This window comes from Tasmannia lanceolata, unplaced genomic scaffold (genome assembly GCF_043159265.1).
Source record: "Tasmannia lanceolata isolate RefF3 unplaced genomic scaffold, GAP_Taslan_0.1 ptg000012l, whole genome shotgun sequence".
Classification (NCBI taxonomy): domain Eukaryota; kingdom Viridiplantae; phylum Streptophyta; class Magnoliopsida; order Canellales; family Winteraceae; genus Tasmannia; species Tasmannia lanceolata.
This window is the reverse complement of record NW_027518689.1, coordinates 39,119,737-39,134,079: the sequence shown is the minus strand read 5'-3', so window position 1 is coordinate 39,134,079 and position 14,343 is coordinate 39,119,737. Positions and strand designations below refer to the sequence as shown.

General features: G+C 38.0%; 1 protein-coding gene across 1 annotated transcript; it reads right to left on the bottom strand.

Moving 5' to 3' along the window:
• Positions 1 to 2,109: 2,109 nt before the first annotated feature.
• Positions 2,110 to 7,075, bottom strand: LOC143888164 (protein HOTHEAD-like). The gene is made up of 5 exons (XM_077392503.1): positions 6,552 to 7,075; positions 4,803 to 5,444; positions 3,505 to 3,914; positions 2,553 to 3,085; positions 2,110 to 2,327 (listed from the first exon to the last, which is right to left on the bottom strand). The coding sequence occupies exons 1-5, from the start codon at positions 6,631 to 6,633 to the stop codon at positions 2,273 to 2,275; spliced, it is 1,722 nt and encodes a 573-aa protein (XP_077248618.1). The 5' UTR covers positions 6,634 to 7,075; the 3' UTR covers positions 2,110 to 2,272.
• Between the last annotated feature and the right edge of the window lie 7,268 nt (positions 7,076 to 14,343).

Genomic DNA, 14,343 nt, shown 5'->3' with positions numbered 1-14,343 from the left:
AACTGTGGAGGTAAAAAATGGACTAATTTGTGAAGGTTTAAAGACATCCATTTTATCTCCACAAATCGTAGGGTTGGGATGATCCTATGGATCTGATTTTTTGTAGACACCCTATCTATGTGAGGGTCTTTAAAATGGATGGCTTAGATCACCCAAACAATGTGGGCATTCACTGTATTTTAAGCTAGTGTGTAGAGAACTCTCTACACATATGTGTAGGAACCGTTCTCTCTCTCTCTCTCTCTCTCTCTCTCTCTCTCTCTCTATATATATATATATATATATATATATATATATATATATAGAGAGAGAGAGAGAGAGAGAGAAAAGGGTTCCTAAGGGTGCCCTCATATAGCTTATATGAGGTGGCTCTTTCAAAACATAGGGGCCCCACATTGTTAGGATGATCCGAAGCATTCATTTGAAAGGCCACATCATAGATATGGTGTGTACAAAAAATCAGCTCCATTGGATCATCCTAACACCTCCAAAAGTAAGGGCAAAAATGGATAGACACATTTTGTCCACAAATCTGCCCATTTTTGTCCCCACTTTTGGAGGGGTTAGGATGATCCAATGGAGCTGATTTTTTGTACACACTCTATCTATGATGTGGCCTTTCAAATGAATGCTTCAGATCATCCTAACAATGTGGGCCCCCTATGTTTTGAAAGAGCCACCGCAGGTAAGCTTATATGAGGGCACCCGTAGGAACTGTATTCTCATATATATATATATATATATATATATATATATATATATCCCAACCCTACGATTTGTGGATGTAAAATTGATGTCCTTAAACCTTCACAAATTAGTCCATCTTTTGCCTCCACAGTTCGAATGGTTAGGATGATCCTATAGATCTGATTTTTTGTGGACACCCTATCTATGTGAGGGCCTTAAAAATGGATGGTTTGAATCACCCAAACAATGTGTATTTTAAGCTAGTGTGTAGATAACTTATCTACACATGTGTGTAGGAACCGTTTTCTCATATATATATATATATATATATATATATATATATATATATATATATATATTTTTTTTTTTTTTTTTTTTTGCCTTGGGTATGGTTGACCATTCTTGGGTTAAGAGTTGGGGTTGGGTCTGGTTACTGGTTAGGTTTAGACGGTTGGTTGTTCGGGTAGGGTTCAATTTGGCATCAACCTGGCCCGAGTTGCACGAGAGAGGGAGGGAGGTTCAAAACTCCCTTCTTGTCCGAGTTCGCAAATCAAGACTCTTTTGCCTTGAGTTATGACCGCATCAACTAAGTACTTAGTCGTGTCTACCTATTACCAGACCACATCATGCTGAATGAATAGGATTTTCTTTGACCGCATTGGTGCCCACATCTGCATTTTGAAACATTGAGGGGCCGTTTGGATAGGCGGATTTTAGAATCTTGGATTTCCTCAAAATCTTGGATGGGAGAAGGGAGAAGGAGACGTCGTTTTCTGATTTTTTGCCTTTCTTTTCGTCAGCAATAGAGTACGAGAACATCCCATGGTTTAGAAATCTCAAGATGGGGGAGAGATTTCTCTTGAGATTTCTAAAACCTGGATTTCTTACTTAAAATCTAGGATTCTAAAGATAAGCGAAATAGATAGTCCTTCCTTCATCCGCATATCCAAACTGCCCTCGAGAGAGAGCAAAAAAGAACCTTCTTTCTTACTATGAGATGAGGCCCCATTAAAGTACGACGGTTTGTAACTGTGTGGAGCCGAAATAAGCCCATTCACTTTTTCTGTGAGTGGTTAAGAATCGTCTAACGGGAAAACATATTTTCAGATTTCAGCTTAAATTTGGAAGGGCAATGATAACCACCACCACCACCCCCCACCCCACCACAGCAAAAACAAAGAAACCAAAAAAAAAAAAATTTTGTGTACGCACTCCCCTTTATAAGGTGATTTGACGTCAAAAAGCGTTAAAGTTACACACTGTTCACGTCAAATCACCTTATAAGGGGAGCACATGCGTAATGCAGGGGGTGAAAATATCACCTCCCAATTTGGAAGCATCCTATGAATTTCTCTTCTTTGACACTAAACCATTTCAAGCGATTCAAATATACCGTACTGTCAATAAATTTGGAATCCGATGAATTATAACATAGCTCCCCTTCACCCATTTAGATTAAGATTATTAATCCCATAACATGCACTGACAGTAGTCTTAAAAGAAATATGACAACATTATTAGGGACAAAAGAAAAGAGAAAAAAGTTCTCTCATGTGATTTAGATTCACAGATAGATGCCCCCCTTCTAATCCAAACCATTCGTTCCAAGCCTCTCGTTCCGAATCTTAATTCCCATGTACCTACATCACAAGGTGAAAAACTAGTCAGTCATTCAAAAAATGTGGCAGTGTTTATATAGAACACATAGAGATAAACATAGAAAGATTAAGACAAGAACGGAAAGACATGATCCTAATTTAATCTAAGTGCCCAATCCAGTATAGCCGTATAGGTAACCTAATCTAATACCCTAATGATCCAGCGGTCAGATCTGATATATTTTAAGGTGGTACTAAGGGAATTACCTTCCGAGCATCATGACAGTAGCTTGAGGATTGGTACCCGGGGAGTAATTAAAGGTGGAACCATCAATCACTCGAAGCGCATCGACCCCAAGAACCCGGTAATCACGGTCGACCACTCTGCCAACCTGGCATCCTCCATGGTAGTGCCATATGGTCATCACTGTATCCTTACAATATTGTTCCAAAGAAGTCGAGGCATTATCGTGTTTCGGCCGCAAGTTCACTGGAAAACTCAAGGTCATGTTGATAAGGGTTCCCATTGTGATGTAGGGATACCGGAATTTGGTGAACGCCTTCGATTCGATTACTTTCTGAATGGTTATAAGGCCTTCGACGCATCTTTGCAAGTCCGCGGGTTCCTTGAAGTAGTTGAAAGTGACTGCAGGGTTGTCACTGGGGTTCGTATTTTTAAGCTCAAGGTGACCAGTGGACACAGGGCCCACGATCTTCTCTAGTATGAATCCACCTCTGAAAGAAGCATCATTTGGGCTGTTCATGGCTTCCACAGCTTTGGGTATGTCTTCTGGGGTTCTCTGTTTGCGTGGCACAGTGGAGAGCCGAAGAAATCAAATCAAATCTCATTACTAGTGTTCATTTAAATTTAAACCCTTGACATACACATAGTTAATAAATAGATGTATGGGAAATTATATTTTTACCCCTTTCTTAGCATTTTAATAATAAAGTGTAGTCAATTTTTGGGAAAGATTAAGAAAAAAAAGAGGGTTTAAATGGCTGAAATGGCTGATATTTCCACCTCCCTTCCCTACATACAAATGGGGATGGAAATGGAACATTTTTAGGAAAAAGACAAACAATAGGGGGTGAAAATATAATTTCCCTACATATGTATACATACAATTTAAGAGCATGAGGGGTATATCTATCAAAATACTAGAATGCAAGTATCACTTCTCAAAATATACACCAAGGTTGGCTCAGAGGTAAAAACCTGTGGGGAGAACATTCCAAAGTTTCTCTGTTGAGGACCACCATTAATGCCAGACTCATGAATAGCGAAATTGGAGCCACTAGCAGCTTCAATATAGCTACCCAGTCGGGTAATTCCCACAACTTGGATAAGGGATATTTCAACTGGCAAAGGTGAAGGGATGAATATGGCATTCATGGAGTTGTCTGACATTCCTTGCCCAACCATGGGCTGGTCTATCAAAACCTTGATCCCAAGTGATCTAAGGTGATCCGCGGGTCCGATCCCGCTCAACATTAACAATTGAGGGCTTCCCAAGGCTCCCGAAGAGACGATGATTTCATTCTTCGATCCTTTGTTTAGATAGGCTCTGTGCACAGTGCCTTCAGCATCACTGAAGATCACACCATGTGCTGATGGCCTTGCTCTTCCTGTGCATTCATGACCAATTAAGATGTTAATTGATGCATATAATATCCATTCAAAGCATATAAGATTATATGCATATACTTCTATTTGTGCATACTCTTAAATAAAAGTAATTGTTACAATTGTAGTTTTATGTCTATCTTCAAATTGCTAGCTAATGGCTTTCAAAGCGGCCTTAATGTCACATTTGTTGGTATGCAAAGAACCCCTAAAAGGGGCATCTTTGGATATCCATTAAAATTTGAGGAATTCTAGATTCGTAGGCGCCCTTGCAAAAAGAGGAGAAAAGAGCGGCACTTTCAATAGTGCCGCTCTTTGCTCCCGTTTTTGCAAGGGTGCATGTGATTCTAGTATTCCTCTGAAAATTTAGAGGCAAATAAGTGATAAGAGTATTCGAGATCATCAACTTCACCCTTGGATCATTTGCGTGTTTGATTAGAGCTAAGTCTGATCAATCTGCTCTGATTTTCTAATCCTGGATCATTACAATCAACTCTAATTAGTGTTTATAAAGAATAATGAAGGGATAAACATAGAAAAGAGTTTAGATAAATAGGTAATCTAGTTTAGTATCATGTTCTAGCCTAACTACCTTATCTAATCTAGTTGCCTAATCTAACACCCAAATGATCCAACGGAGAGATTGATAATCTCACATTATTTCTTTTTGAGATTATTTCTTTTTTGCGAGTTAAGGTTATTATGACTTTATATATCTTTAGATGATATATTTAATAGCTTCCAAAGATGCCCAAATGTTTTATTAACAAATAAGATTAGCTTAAAATAACCTTATTTGCAAATAAAACACCATTTTGGTGGTATCCAAAGAGGTCCTAATATTGCACAAACAGACACATATAACATCCTAACAAAGATTAAAATCTTGCCTTTGGTCCTAAACATGATCCTATGTACTGTGGCATGTAGAAGAACGGTAAGCCCACTAGGATCCGCATACTCGAGCAAATCAGCAGCAGTATGTCTATGCCCATCTATATCAAAGATGGTCCCTCCAACCTTAGTCCCATACATGTGATCATACGTAAACCCATTATCAGGTAGCACACCCACTTCCAAAAGCCCATCTCGCACCGCAGATTGCCATTGTAACATCGGTGGCTCGAACGCGACTATCTTCTCGACCCATTGGTAGGACCGGTTCACCAAATGCCCGTCCCAGCCCAAATTGCTCACATAGTCTGGGCTCGCACGGGTGTAGAAACCCGCGTTCAAGCAACTTCCCCCTCCTAAGACACGAGCCCTCGCATTTATCACACCGTCCTCAGATACAAAGCGTTGGGAAGGCGAAGTGGGAGAGATATCGCTGAGGGTGTCCGCGAAGGAAGATAAATTGGTTATGTTTTGATTGCCATAAGGTGAGCCTCCTCTTTCTAAGAGTAGGACGCTGAAGTTCTGAGAGAGAGTGGCAGCTAGAGGGCACCCTGCAGTTCCCCCTCCAACAATTATGTAGTCGTAGTATGCTATAGGGGGTGCTGATGTTGCCTGGTTTAGGAAGGTGTAATTGGGAGCTGCATAAGAAAGAAAAGTGGTTACCAAGTTTGGAGAGGCAAATGTTACAAAAGATCTAAAGGATGTAAAAAGTAAAAACACATGTATTTTTCTATTTTGCGCGCTCTTACACACACAACATAGAAATAATATTTGCACCCCCTTTCCAAGCATTACGTTTCTTTCAACGTACAAGGGGTGTAAAACAAATTGTACAAATGGGGGTAAATTTTGTTTTACGCCCATTTTAATTTGAATTTCACACAAGATTTATAAATAATATTATACGAGAATTTGAAATATATTTGTCAAATTTGCAATTAATTGGAATATTTACACTGAACTACAATGGTTATAATTATCTAGGTTCTTTCAAAGTTTAAAAGGGGACATAAAACATCACAATAATTGAACACTCCTAGCCATAGGATTAGTGGCATAGTTGGATGATTGAAACTAAAACTGGCCAATGGATCACATCCGACATGAAGATATATGTCTACGAATCGAGCAGTCCAAAATGTGGATAATCGATACCACGCATTTTTGCCTACCATTGGGAGATCACAAATTGAGCTGTGCTTGTAGACAAGGCCTTATTCTATGTTTTATTCTGTGTTGCATTCTATTCTTGGATAGGTTGTTCTGGATAAGTTCTATCACTTACACAATTTCTGTCCCTCAGAGAACTGTCATCTTCAGAAAACAATAATAAGTAGAATTACAGTTATCTTCAGTTTTTTAAAATAAGGATTGGAATTACACTACTTATCCTCACTTTTGAAGATAAAGTGCCATAAATTTTATATGGATAGCGTGTTACAGACAATGGGCAACTCGTATCTCTAAATTTCATTTAGGACAAGCTATCCAACTATCAAAAGACTAGAGGGCTAGGAACATAAGAGAAAACATGACCTTGGATAGGAGAGAATGTAAGAAAATGATCCATGTAGACAACCAAACTAGTATCAGGATGAGAATTAGTCAATTTAAGCCAGGTAGATCCTTTTAACTTCTTCATGAAAATCTTCTAAAGGATTCATTAGTCGACCCCAACTAGTTTGTGACAAAGGCTTAGTTGAGTTGAGCTTATCCAACTATCAAACGACGTAAAAAATATATACCTTGTTCTGAGTAACAGAAGCCATGAAAATAGAGAATTCCAATCAGAATTGCTGTAATGAACTTGAACCAACCAAACGCCATCTTATCTCGCCAAGAAACGAACACAATAAGCCAAAGCTAGAGAGTTCAATCACAACGTGGAGTTTTTTAGGGGAAAAAAATCTGTTTATATAGGCAAAGCCTAGACCATCTTGAGGCCAAAACGTTCAAACGGTGCAAAGAACTCCATGCACTTTATCGTCGACAAAAAGTTTAAGCTCAAATCCTTGGAGAATGTCTAAAGGCACGAGGTCTATGATCCTAATAAAGAGGAGAAATTAAGAGAGAGGAAGAGAGGTTTCTTATTAAGAGCTCGATGCACTCAAAAACGACCCACTCATTCACTCCACTTCCATTCTCTCAAGGCTGAAACCATTACATTGCCGAATTTAAAGATGGAAGGGGGAGTACTTGGATCATTGTTCTCTCTCTTTCTAACATAAAATTTCTAAAAATATGTCCTTTTTTTGTAAATTATTTTTAGTCCCGATCGATTCCTGGCTCAATAAATAAAGTTGGGCAGTTGGGTATTTATTACATCACCTAAACCTTTTTAAATCATAGCCAACTACTCTTTGAAAGGTAGTTCAACACTTAAACTTTCAGTGTTGGTGTCAGTTGGGGTTCTTAAATTCATGGAGTTATTGGGTCTTCTATGTGGAACCCATTTCCATTTATAAATTGTTGAAAGCATGGGAACTAGTTTCTTTTTCAAAAAAAAAAACAAAAAACTGTGCGATTTGATCCAGACAATTGCTATGGGAGAAGTGTAGCTGAGATTTTTCCCATCGCCATGCAGTTGTTTACCCTCTCAGCATTAATTTTCCAGACAAGTGCTTGAGAGCCTCTCTGGATACCACTAAAACTGGTCCCTGTACATATGTCTAAAGATTAGCTATTACAATACATAAGCACATGCAATGACAGCAACAAAAATAACTTTCAGAGAAATTTGCATTAAGGCTTTAAATAGGCTAGGCACTACCATGTTTTTATATTGGGCCAAACTCACCTTCTCCTTTCATTTTTAATTTGCCGGGGAGACCTTTTTGGGAATCGCAATAGCCTTTGACAGCTGGTTAAATAATAAAAGACAGGTGAGTTCGCCACAAATTAATATCGCTAACCCTATTATCAAAGCATGGTGGTACCAATATCAATTAGGGCTGGCAATTTCACCCCAAAAAGCGGGGATCCGCCCCGCCCCGCCCCGTTTGGGGAGGGGATTCCCCGATTTGAAAGGGGAAGGGGAAGGGGAAGGGGAAGGGGATTATAAAAATTCCCCGGTGCAGGGAGGGGAAGGGGAAGGGGATGGAGTTGTCCCCACCCCGCCCCACCCCGACCCGCCCCGCTAATCAATGCCATTTTTTTGTAAATTTTTAAGTGTTTTTTTTAAGGAAAACTACTAGAAACTCTGTGGATCGGCTACAAGATTCCCCCAAACATAAACTTAGCTTGTCTTTTCCTTTTAATTAGCTTCTGAGAGCATTTTGGGAACTATAATAACCTTTTCACAGATGTTGAAATAATAAAGACAAGCTGAGAGTCTGAGACGCTGAGTGTATGCAATTATCAAAAAATCGTAGTGCCAACAAAATTTTAGGGTTGGATTGCAGGTTTTAATTTTCAACAAGAAAAATTTAGCTACTAGAAATTTGTTTCATGTCAGCACTAGACTGAATTGCAGTTAAAGAAATAAGTCATTTGTTGATTTTGTTCTCTTCTCCATTCTCATTTCTCATGCTCATCTGGGGGTTAACATGCTATACAGAATGAACTAATGAACATTATTTTGCGTGTGTGAGCGCCCACTTATGGACTTTTAAAGTTCATTGTGACTACTGAAATAGTTACTTTTTGCACATTGGCTGTCTGTTAATGAAGGTAATCCTGGTGCTCATTTCCTATTTATCATTCCATAATTTATGCAGAAAATTGCTGAAAGATGAGGTCCTGTTGTTATTTATGTTTGTTGTCTCATCCATGCATTTCTGATTTTGTCCATCTGTTTGTTGATCACATGAATAGAATCATAGCATTCATCACAATATTGTCTGTAATGGACGTAGAAGAAAGAAGCTCTGTTTGCTGGTTTGATTGGGTTCCAAAGAGTGGGCGGGGCGGGGATTTTGTCCCCGAAGGATGCGGGGAGGGGAAGGGGAAGGGGAAGGGGAAGGGGATTAGATATTCCCCGCGGGGAGGGGAGGGGGATTCCCCACCATCCCCGCAGAGGGAAAGGGGAAGGGGAGGGGGAAAATTCCCCGCAGAGGGGAAGGGGAAGGGGACCCCAACATCCGGCCCCGACCCGCCCCGTTGCCACCCCTAATATCAATAGTCTTTAAATAATTTATACTATATGGTAGGAAATATAACCTTTTTACTATAAGGGATTTGCTAGGGAACATCGCAGAAGGCATTTCGCAGGCTGGCTGTTGCATGAGAGAGCCAGCCACGCAGGCTCACCTTTCAACAGATTTGGTCTTATTCATGTAATTCATCTGAGGTGGCTGCACTCTCATACAACAGCCGGCCCGCAAAATGCCTTCTGTGATGGCCCCTAGCAAATCCATCATTATAATTTAGATTCCCTTAATTTAATTTTAGGCCACTGATAAAAATAATCTATTTTTGTTTAGTATAAACAAGGTACAGCTCTATGAAAATTTACATTTGTAAGATTAGGAAAATCACATTTATAACATATTTAATAGCAAATGAGAAGTTTACATTTATAAAATTTTAAATGACCTCGAGAAATGACCTGAGTTTTCCCACTATTACATAACATAGATAAAGAAATTAACATTTAAAAGGTATTTAATAATTAAAGGAAAGTTTACATTGATAAGGTTTTAAATAACCATAATATTACCCAAGTTTTCTCATTATACATAGTTTTCCCTTAAAAACCTTATAATTTCAGAGTTTAGCTAGTATAAATATCTTGTAAAACTAAATTTCTCTTCAATTTTTAATTACGTAATAAATGTAAATTCCTTTATAGCTATTAAATTGCTTACATTTTGAGCTGTGGCTCTATACAAATTTCTCTCATTAGTCATATTTTCGTATGACTAATGTTCGGTTTTATTGTTCTAAGTTAATCTTATTTCATGTGGGACATTAAGATCTCCTTGCAAGTAAATAATTGTTTAATTTGAAGACAAATAGAAAGTAATATAACCATTTGTTGGAACAGATAGAGATTATGATATGGCTACTCTGATTTTATTTTATTTTTTCAAATTGATCTATGTAAATAAAAGTACAACTGAAAATAAGAAGGCAAATGCACTAAACAATTTTGGAAGATAAAATCATTTTGCTGACTGTTGAAGATGCAGTTATAGAAAAGGAGGCTGAGTCGTGCTACTTGGCCACTCTCCATAATAATGATATCCGCCCCTATGGTACAATCGGGATCCATGAATCGACCTCCAAGATAAAATAGCCCACATGCTCCCATAGTCGTGCACTCGCTTACCACTATTCTTCGAACCACTTCGGGACTATGCTCAGACAAAGACCAAAGAATAAAGACCGAAGAATGGAAGAATAGATGGCGGAAATCTTGAGACGAATATATCATCTTCTATGTGTCTTGGAGTTGAAGATCTTCTCCTATTTTCAAAACTATTTCTAAAAACACTTTATTTTGAAAATCTCTAACAAATAAAATGGTTAATATAAAACCTGGATTTCTAAAACCTCGATCGATTGTTTATTCTCAGGGTTGTAAAATCCAAGTTTTATCTTATAAAATCTAGGCTTTAGCTTGTATACTGGATTGTGAAATCCATATATCCAAATGGCTCTATCATGTCTAACATATTGGTTCCATAAATAGACCCAGAAAATCAATAACCTGACCTCTAGCTTCCCAAATCTGGGTTTCATGGATGGATTTTGAGAGGTGAAATAGCTAAAATTTATTGTTCTCAAAAGATAAAAAGATATGATATGTATATATTCAAATTTCTATAGTCATGACCAAAAGAAAAGGTGCACAGGAAAAACAATGTCCAAGACAATGCAGTTGGATGGCATTATGGGCGAAGTTGAAAGCCACTACATACACATTTAATGAAGACGGATAAGCTTGAGACTGGTGGGAAGGAATCTCCATAATATCTTTTGAAAAAGAGAGGGAAAAAAGAAAAAAAGAGTTAGAACGTGTGAGAAGTGAACGATGTTGTTGGTTGTGAGCGTTGATCATATAAAGATTATGTTAAAGGATTGACAATTATCTCTTTACAATCTCTTGTACAAGTTGCCAATAGTGAAAATGACATCTCTCCTGTGTAGGCAATCTTGCCTAACTAAGTAAACTCATGGAATGGAGTTTTCTGTTTTCTTACCCTCTCCCCACTCGGTCCCTCCAGTGTCTATACCTCTCCCACCCTTCCTCCTCACCATTAGGTAAACTCATATTCCAGAAAAAAAGAAAAATGGTAGCCAAACATGCCCTTAGACTTGTGATCGATCGCCTACCGATTCAGTGGATTTGATTATGTACATTATATGACCTAGAGTCACCTTTCTTTGGTCCATTTTACGTTCATTTATTTCATTTCATTTTCTAGTCTATGCCAAAAAATTCTTGGAATTAAATAGTGAGCTACCAGTTATGTCTCTAATTTTCCATCTTTATGCATCTAGGAGATTTTGTTGCTTGTGCATAATATTTCATTTAAATTGCATTATCTGCATGCTAGAACGTTGAAAAGCTACTGAAATTTGCACCACAATGTTTTGATATTGACACAAACTCACATTGTCTTTCCCTTTTTAATTGGCCGCTGACAGCTTTTTCAGAATTTTAATAGCTTTTGACCATTGGTTAAATAATAAAAGACAAGGTGAGTTTGTGTTGTTATCAAAACATCGTAGTGCAAATTTCAGTAGACTGCAAAAATTACAAAAAAGTGTTCATTTATATACATGTACCCAAGGTTTTAAATTTCGGTTTCCGGGTTCATGTCGGACACAGCCGAAATCCCAAAATTTCCGCCGAAATTAGGTAAAGACACACGAAATGTCAATTTTTTGGGCCGAAATTTCGGTAATTTCGGCTGAAATTTGGGAAAGGAATAAAAAAATTAATATTTTTTTCAAATTTTGCCGAAATTGAAGAAATCGACCGAAACTCAGACTTCGGACAAAATTTAAAACCTTGCATGTACTTTACCTATTTCTATGAACTGCACATTAATAGAAATAAGGAATTTCGCGAAAGCCGGAAACCTTACTTTTGCATGAGGGAACAGCCAACTCAGATGAATTAAATGAATAAGATAAATCTGCAAAAATGTGAGCCTTTAAGCACATTAAATATCTTATTCGCGTATTGCATGATTACTAAGGGATTTGCTACGGAATTTTGCATAAAGGAATTTCACGGCTGACTTTTGCATGAGCGAACAACCACCTCAGATGAATTATAAGGTCTCATTAAGGACTTGGACACCCTCCCCTTAACGGCATGGATCTTTAACTCACACAACTCACGTCTCTCTCCTTTCGTTTTTCTAAGAGTGCTGCTAGCAAAACGGTTTCAAATTTGAAAAATCCTATTTTGGAAGTGTTTTCTTTTTTCTAGTTCCATGTATCCTATTTTAGATGGGAAGTGATATATTCACCCCCTTTTCTTCCTAGGCCACCCTTTTATAGTGCATTCACGTCTACTCTTTTTACACCACAGGAGAGTGGACGGGAGAAGAAAAGGATTCAAAAGAGGATAAATTCACCGCGTTAACGTTTTTCTTTGCCTCTAAAACTTAACGAATACTGAGGGGAGGGGGGTGATTTTATCCATCAGAGAGGGGTGGAATATCATTCCCCATTAATAAATAGGATTCTCATATGATCTTGTGTGACGGTGGTAGGCCCATCTCATGGGATAGACCCCACAACATTATGCGTCTAATTCTTTGTTAAATATTTGTTAGTTTCTTTCTTACAAACTACAATTGCCCAGCATACAGTCAATCTTAGTATATGTTAATATGATTCTAAGCCCATGCCTGAGAACCAAGAAAATGTTTTCTTGAATTTTTTTTTCCTTCCAAGACTAATTTTCCAAGGTTTACTAGCCTCCGTTTTTCAGGTAATATCACTTTAGGCAAAACATTATAAGTTATTTAGTTCGAACATTTTACCTGAGATCATTTTTACCTAAAAAGGCACTCTCAAACCTTAGAAAAAAGAATGGGCAATGATATTTTCACCCCTCTAGAGTATGCATTCGCCTCCTCTTAATTAGGGGTGTTCATTATTTGGTTATAACCGAATAACCGAACCGAATTGGTTTGGTTGGTTCGGTTTGGTTTTTTTTCTTTTCGATTGTTTTTTTTTTTGTTTTGAAATTCTGTTATTCGGGTTCAGTTTTAGTTATCTCAACAAAAAAATCGGTTAACCGAATAACCGAAATGTTGGAAAAAAACCATTATTTTTCCAAAAAAAGTGCTATATGGTCACTTCGTAGGATGATCAAAACCGTCCATTTGATTTATCACAACTTAAGTAGGTTGTGTTCAAAAAATCATTTCGATAGGATGATCCTAGCCCTCCAATCCAAATAAAGATTTTGCTTTTTTTCCTCTTTTTCTCCCACTATTCAGTTATTCGGTTATAATCGAATAACCGAAATTTTAATTGGTTCGGTTTTTGGAAATTCCGGTTCGGTTTTAGTTATCGAAATTTGATAACCGAAATTATTTCGGCTATCAAATTTCGGTATATTCGGTTTGGTTATAACCGAATGAACACCGCTACTCTTAACGTGATTTAACGTCAAAAAGCGTTAAAGTAGCACACTGTTCACGTTATAAGGGGGCGAATGCGTACTGCAGAGGGGTGAAAATATCATCTCCCAAAAGAATAATGATATGGACTTTTTTTTTCGAGAAAAATCATTTTTTCGAGATTTTTTACAAAGTTGCCAATCATGCCGTACGTGAGGGTGTCAATACCCCACGAGTACATGGTTATACATGTGACACATGGAAGAAAGTATTCAAGGTTTGAAAGTCCTGCCCTAAATGGGGTGGGGATACCCTATGTCATAAAAAATAAAAAATATCCAATGTATCAGAACAGCAGAAGGGTGCCCATAAATTGTGATATTTAAAACCATCAGAGTACCTAACCAGTGCTAACTCGAGTAGGCAATAACATTAAAGCTCCCTCCTTTGATTTAACAATCATGTTTCCTAGCCATGGTACACATTATACCCACAGTAAATGTATGTCCTAAGAGAAGCATGTCCTCATGAACCCATGTACTTTCCAATATAGCACATATTTTTCATCACTCCTGCAAATTGTACCAAAGCCATGAAGGCGAGCATAGGACAAATCAATGGACAAATCAATGGCGAGGATATGACAAATCAATGCCCATCATTGAGCTTAGTGTACGTATCTCAACTTATCCTCCCTGGGGAGAAAGAAAAGAGGGATGCTAAACTCACAGAAGCCCTTGTTGGAAGTTGGCACGGTGGAGAAGTGCAGCATTATTGGATCCACGACCACGGACCACGTCATTGCAGCTACCGTTTTCTGAGAACTATGATGTGGATCCAATAGTGGCACCCTTGTCCACCATTTCTACAAGGGCGCTTGTGAGTTTAGAATCTCTTGAAAGGAAAATACAAAGAAGAAGAAAAAATTAACGAAGTTAAAGAATAGGCTACTGATAACGGTGCAATCATGTTTTGATAATTGGACACTCACTTTGTTTTACATTCTCTC

Excerpts from the sequence above, each read along its gene's own strand:
- LOC143888164 (XM_077392503.1), bottom strand. The coding sequence starts at position 6,633 with ATGGCGTTTGGTTGGTTCAAGTTCATTACAGCAATTCTGATTGGAATT. Across the intron at positions 5,445-6,551 it reads CTTCTGTTACTCAGAACAAG|CTCCCAATTACACCTTCCTA; the intron begins GTATATATTTTT and ends TTTCTTATGCAG. Across the intron at positions 3,915-4,802 it reads GATCATGTTTAGGACCAAAG|GAAGAGCAAGGCCATCAGCA; the intron begins GCAAGATTTTAA and ends ATGAATGCACAG.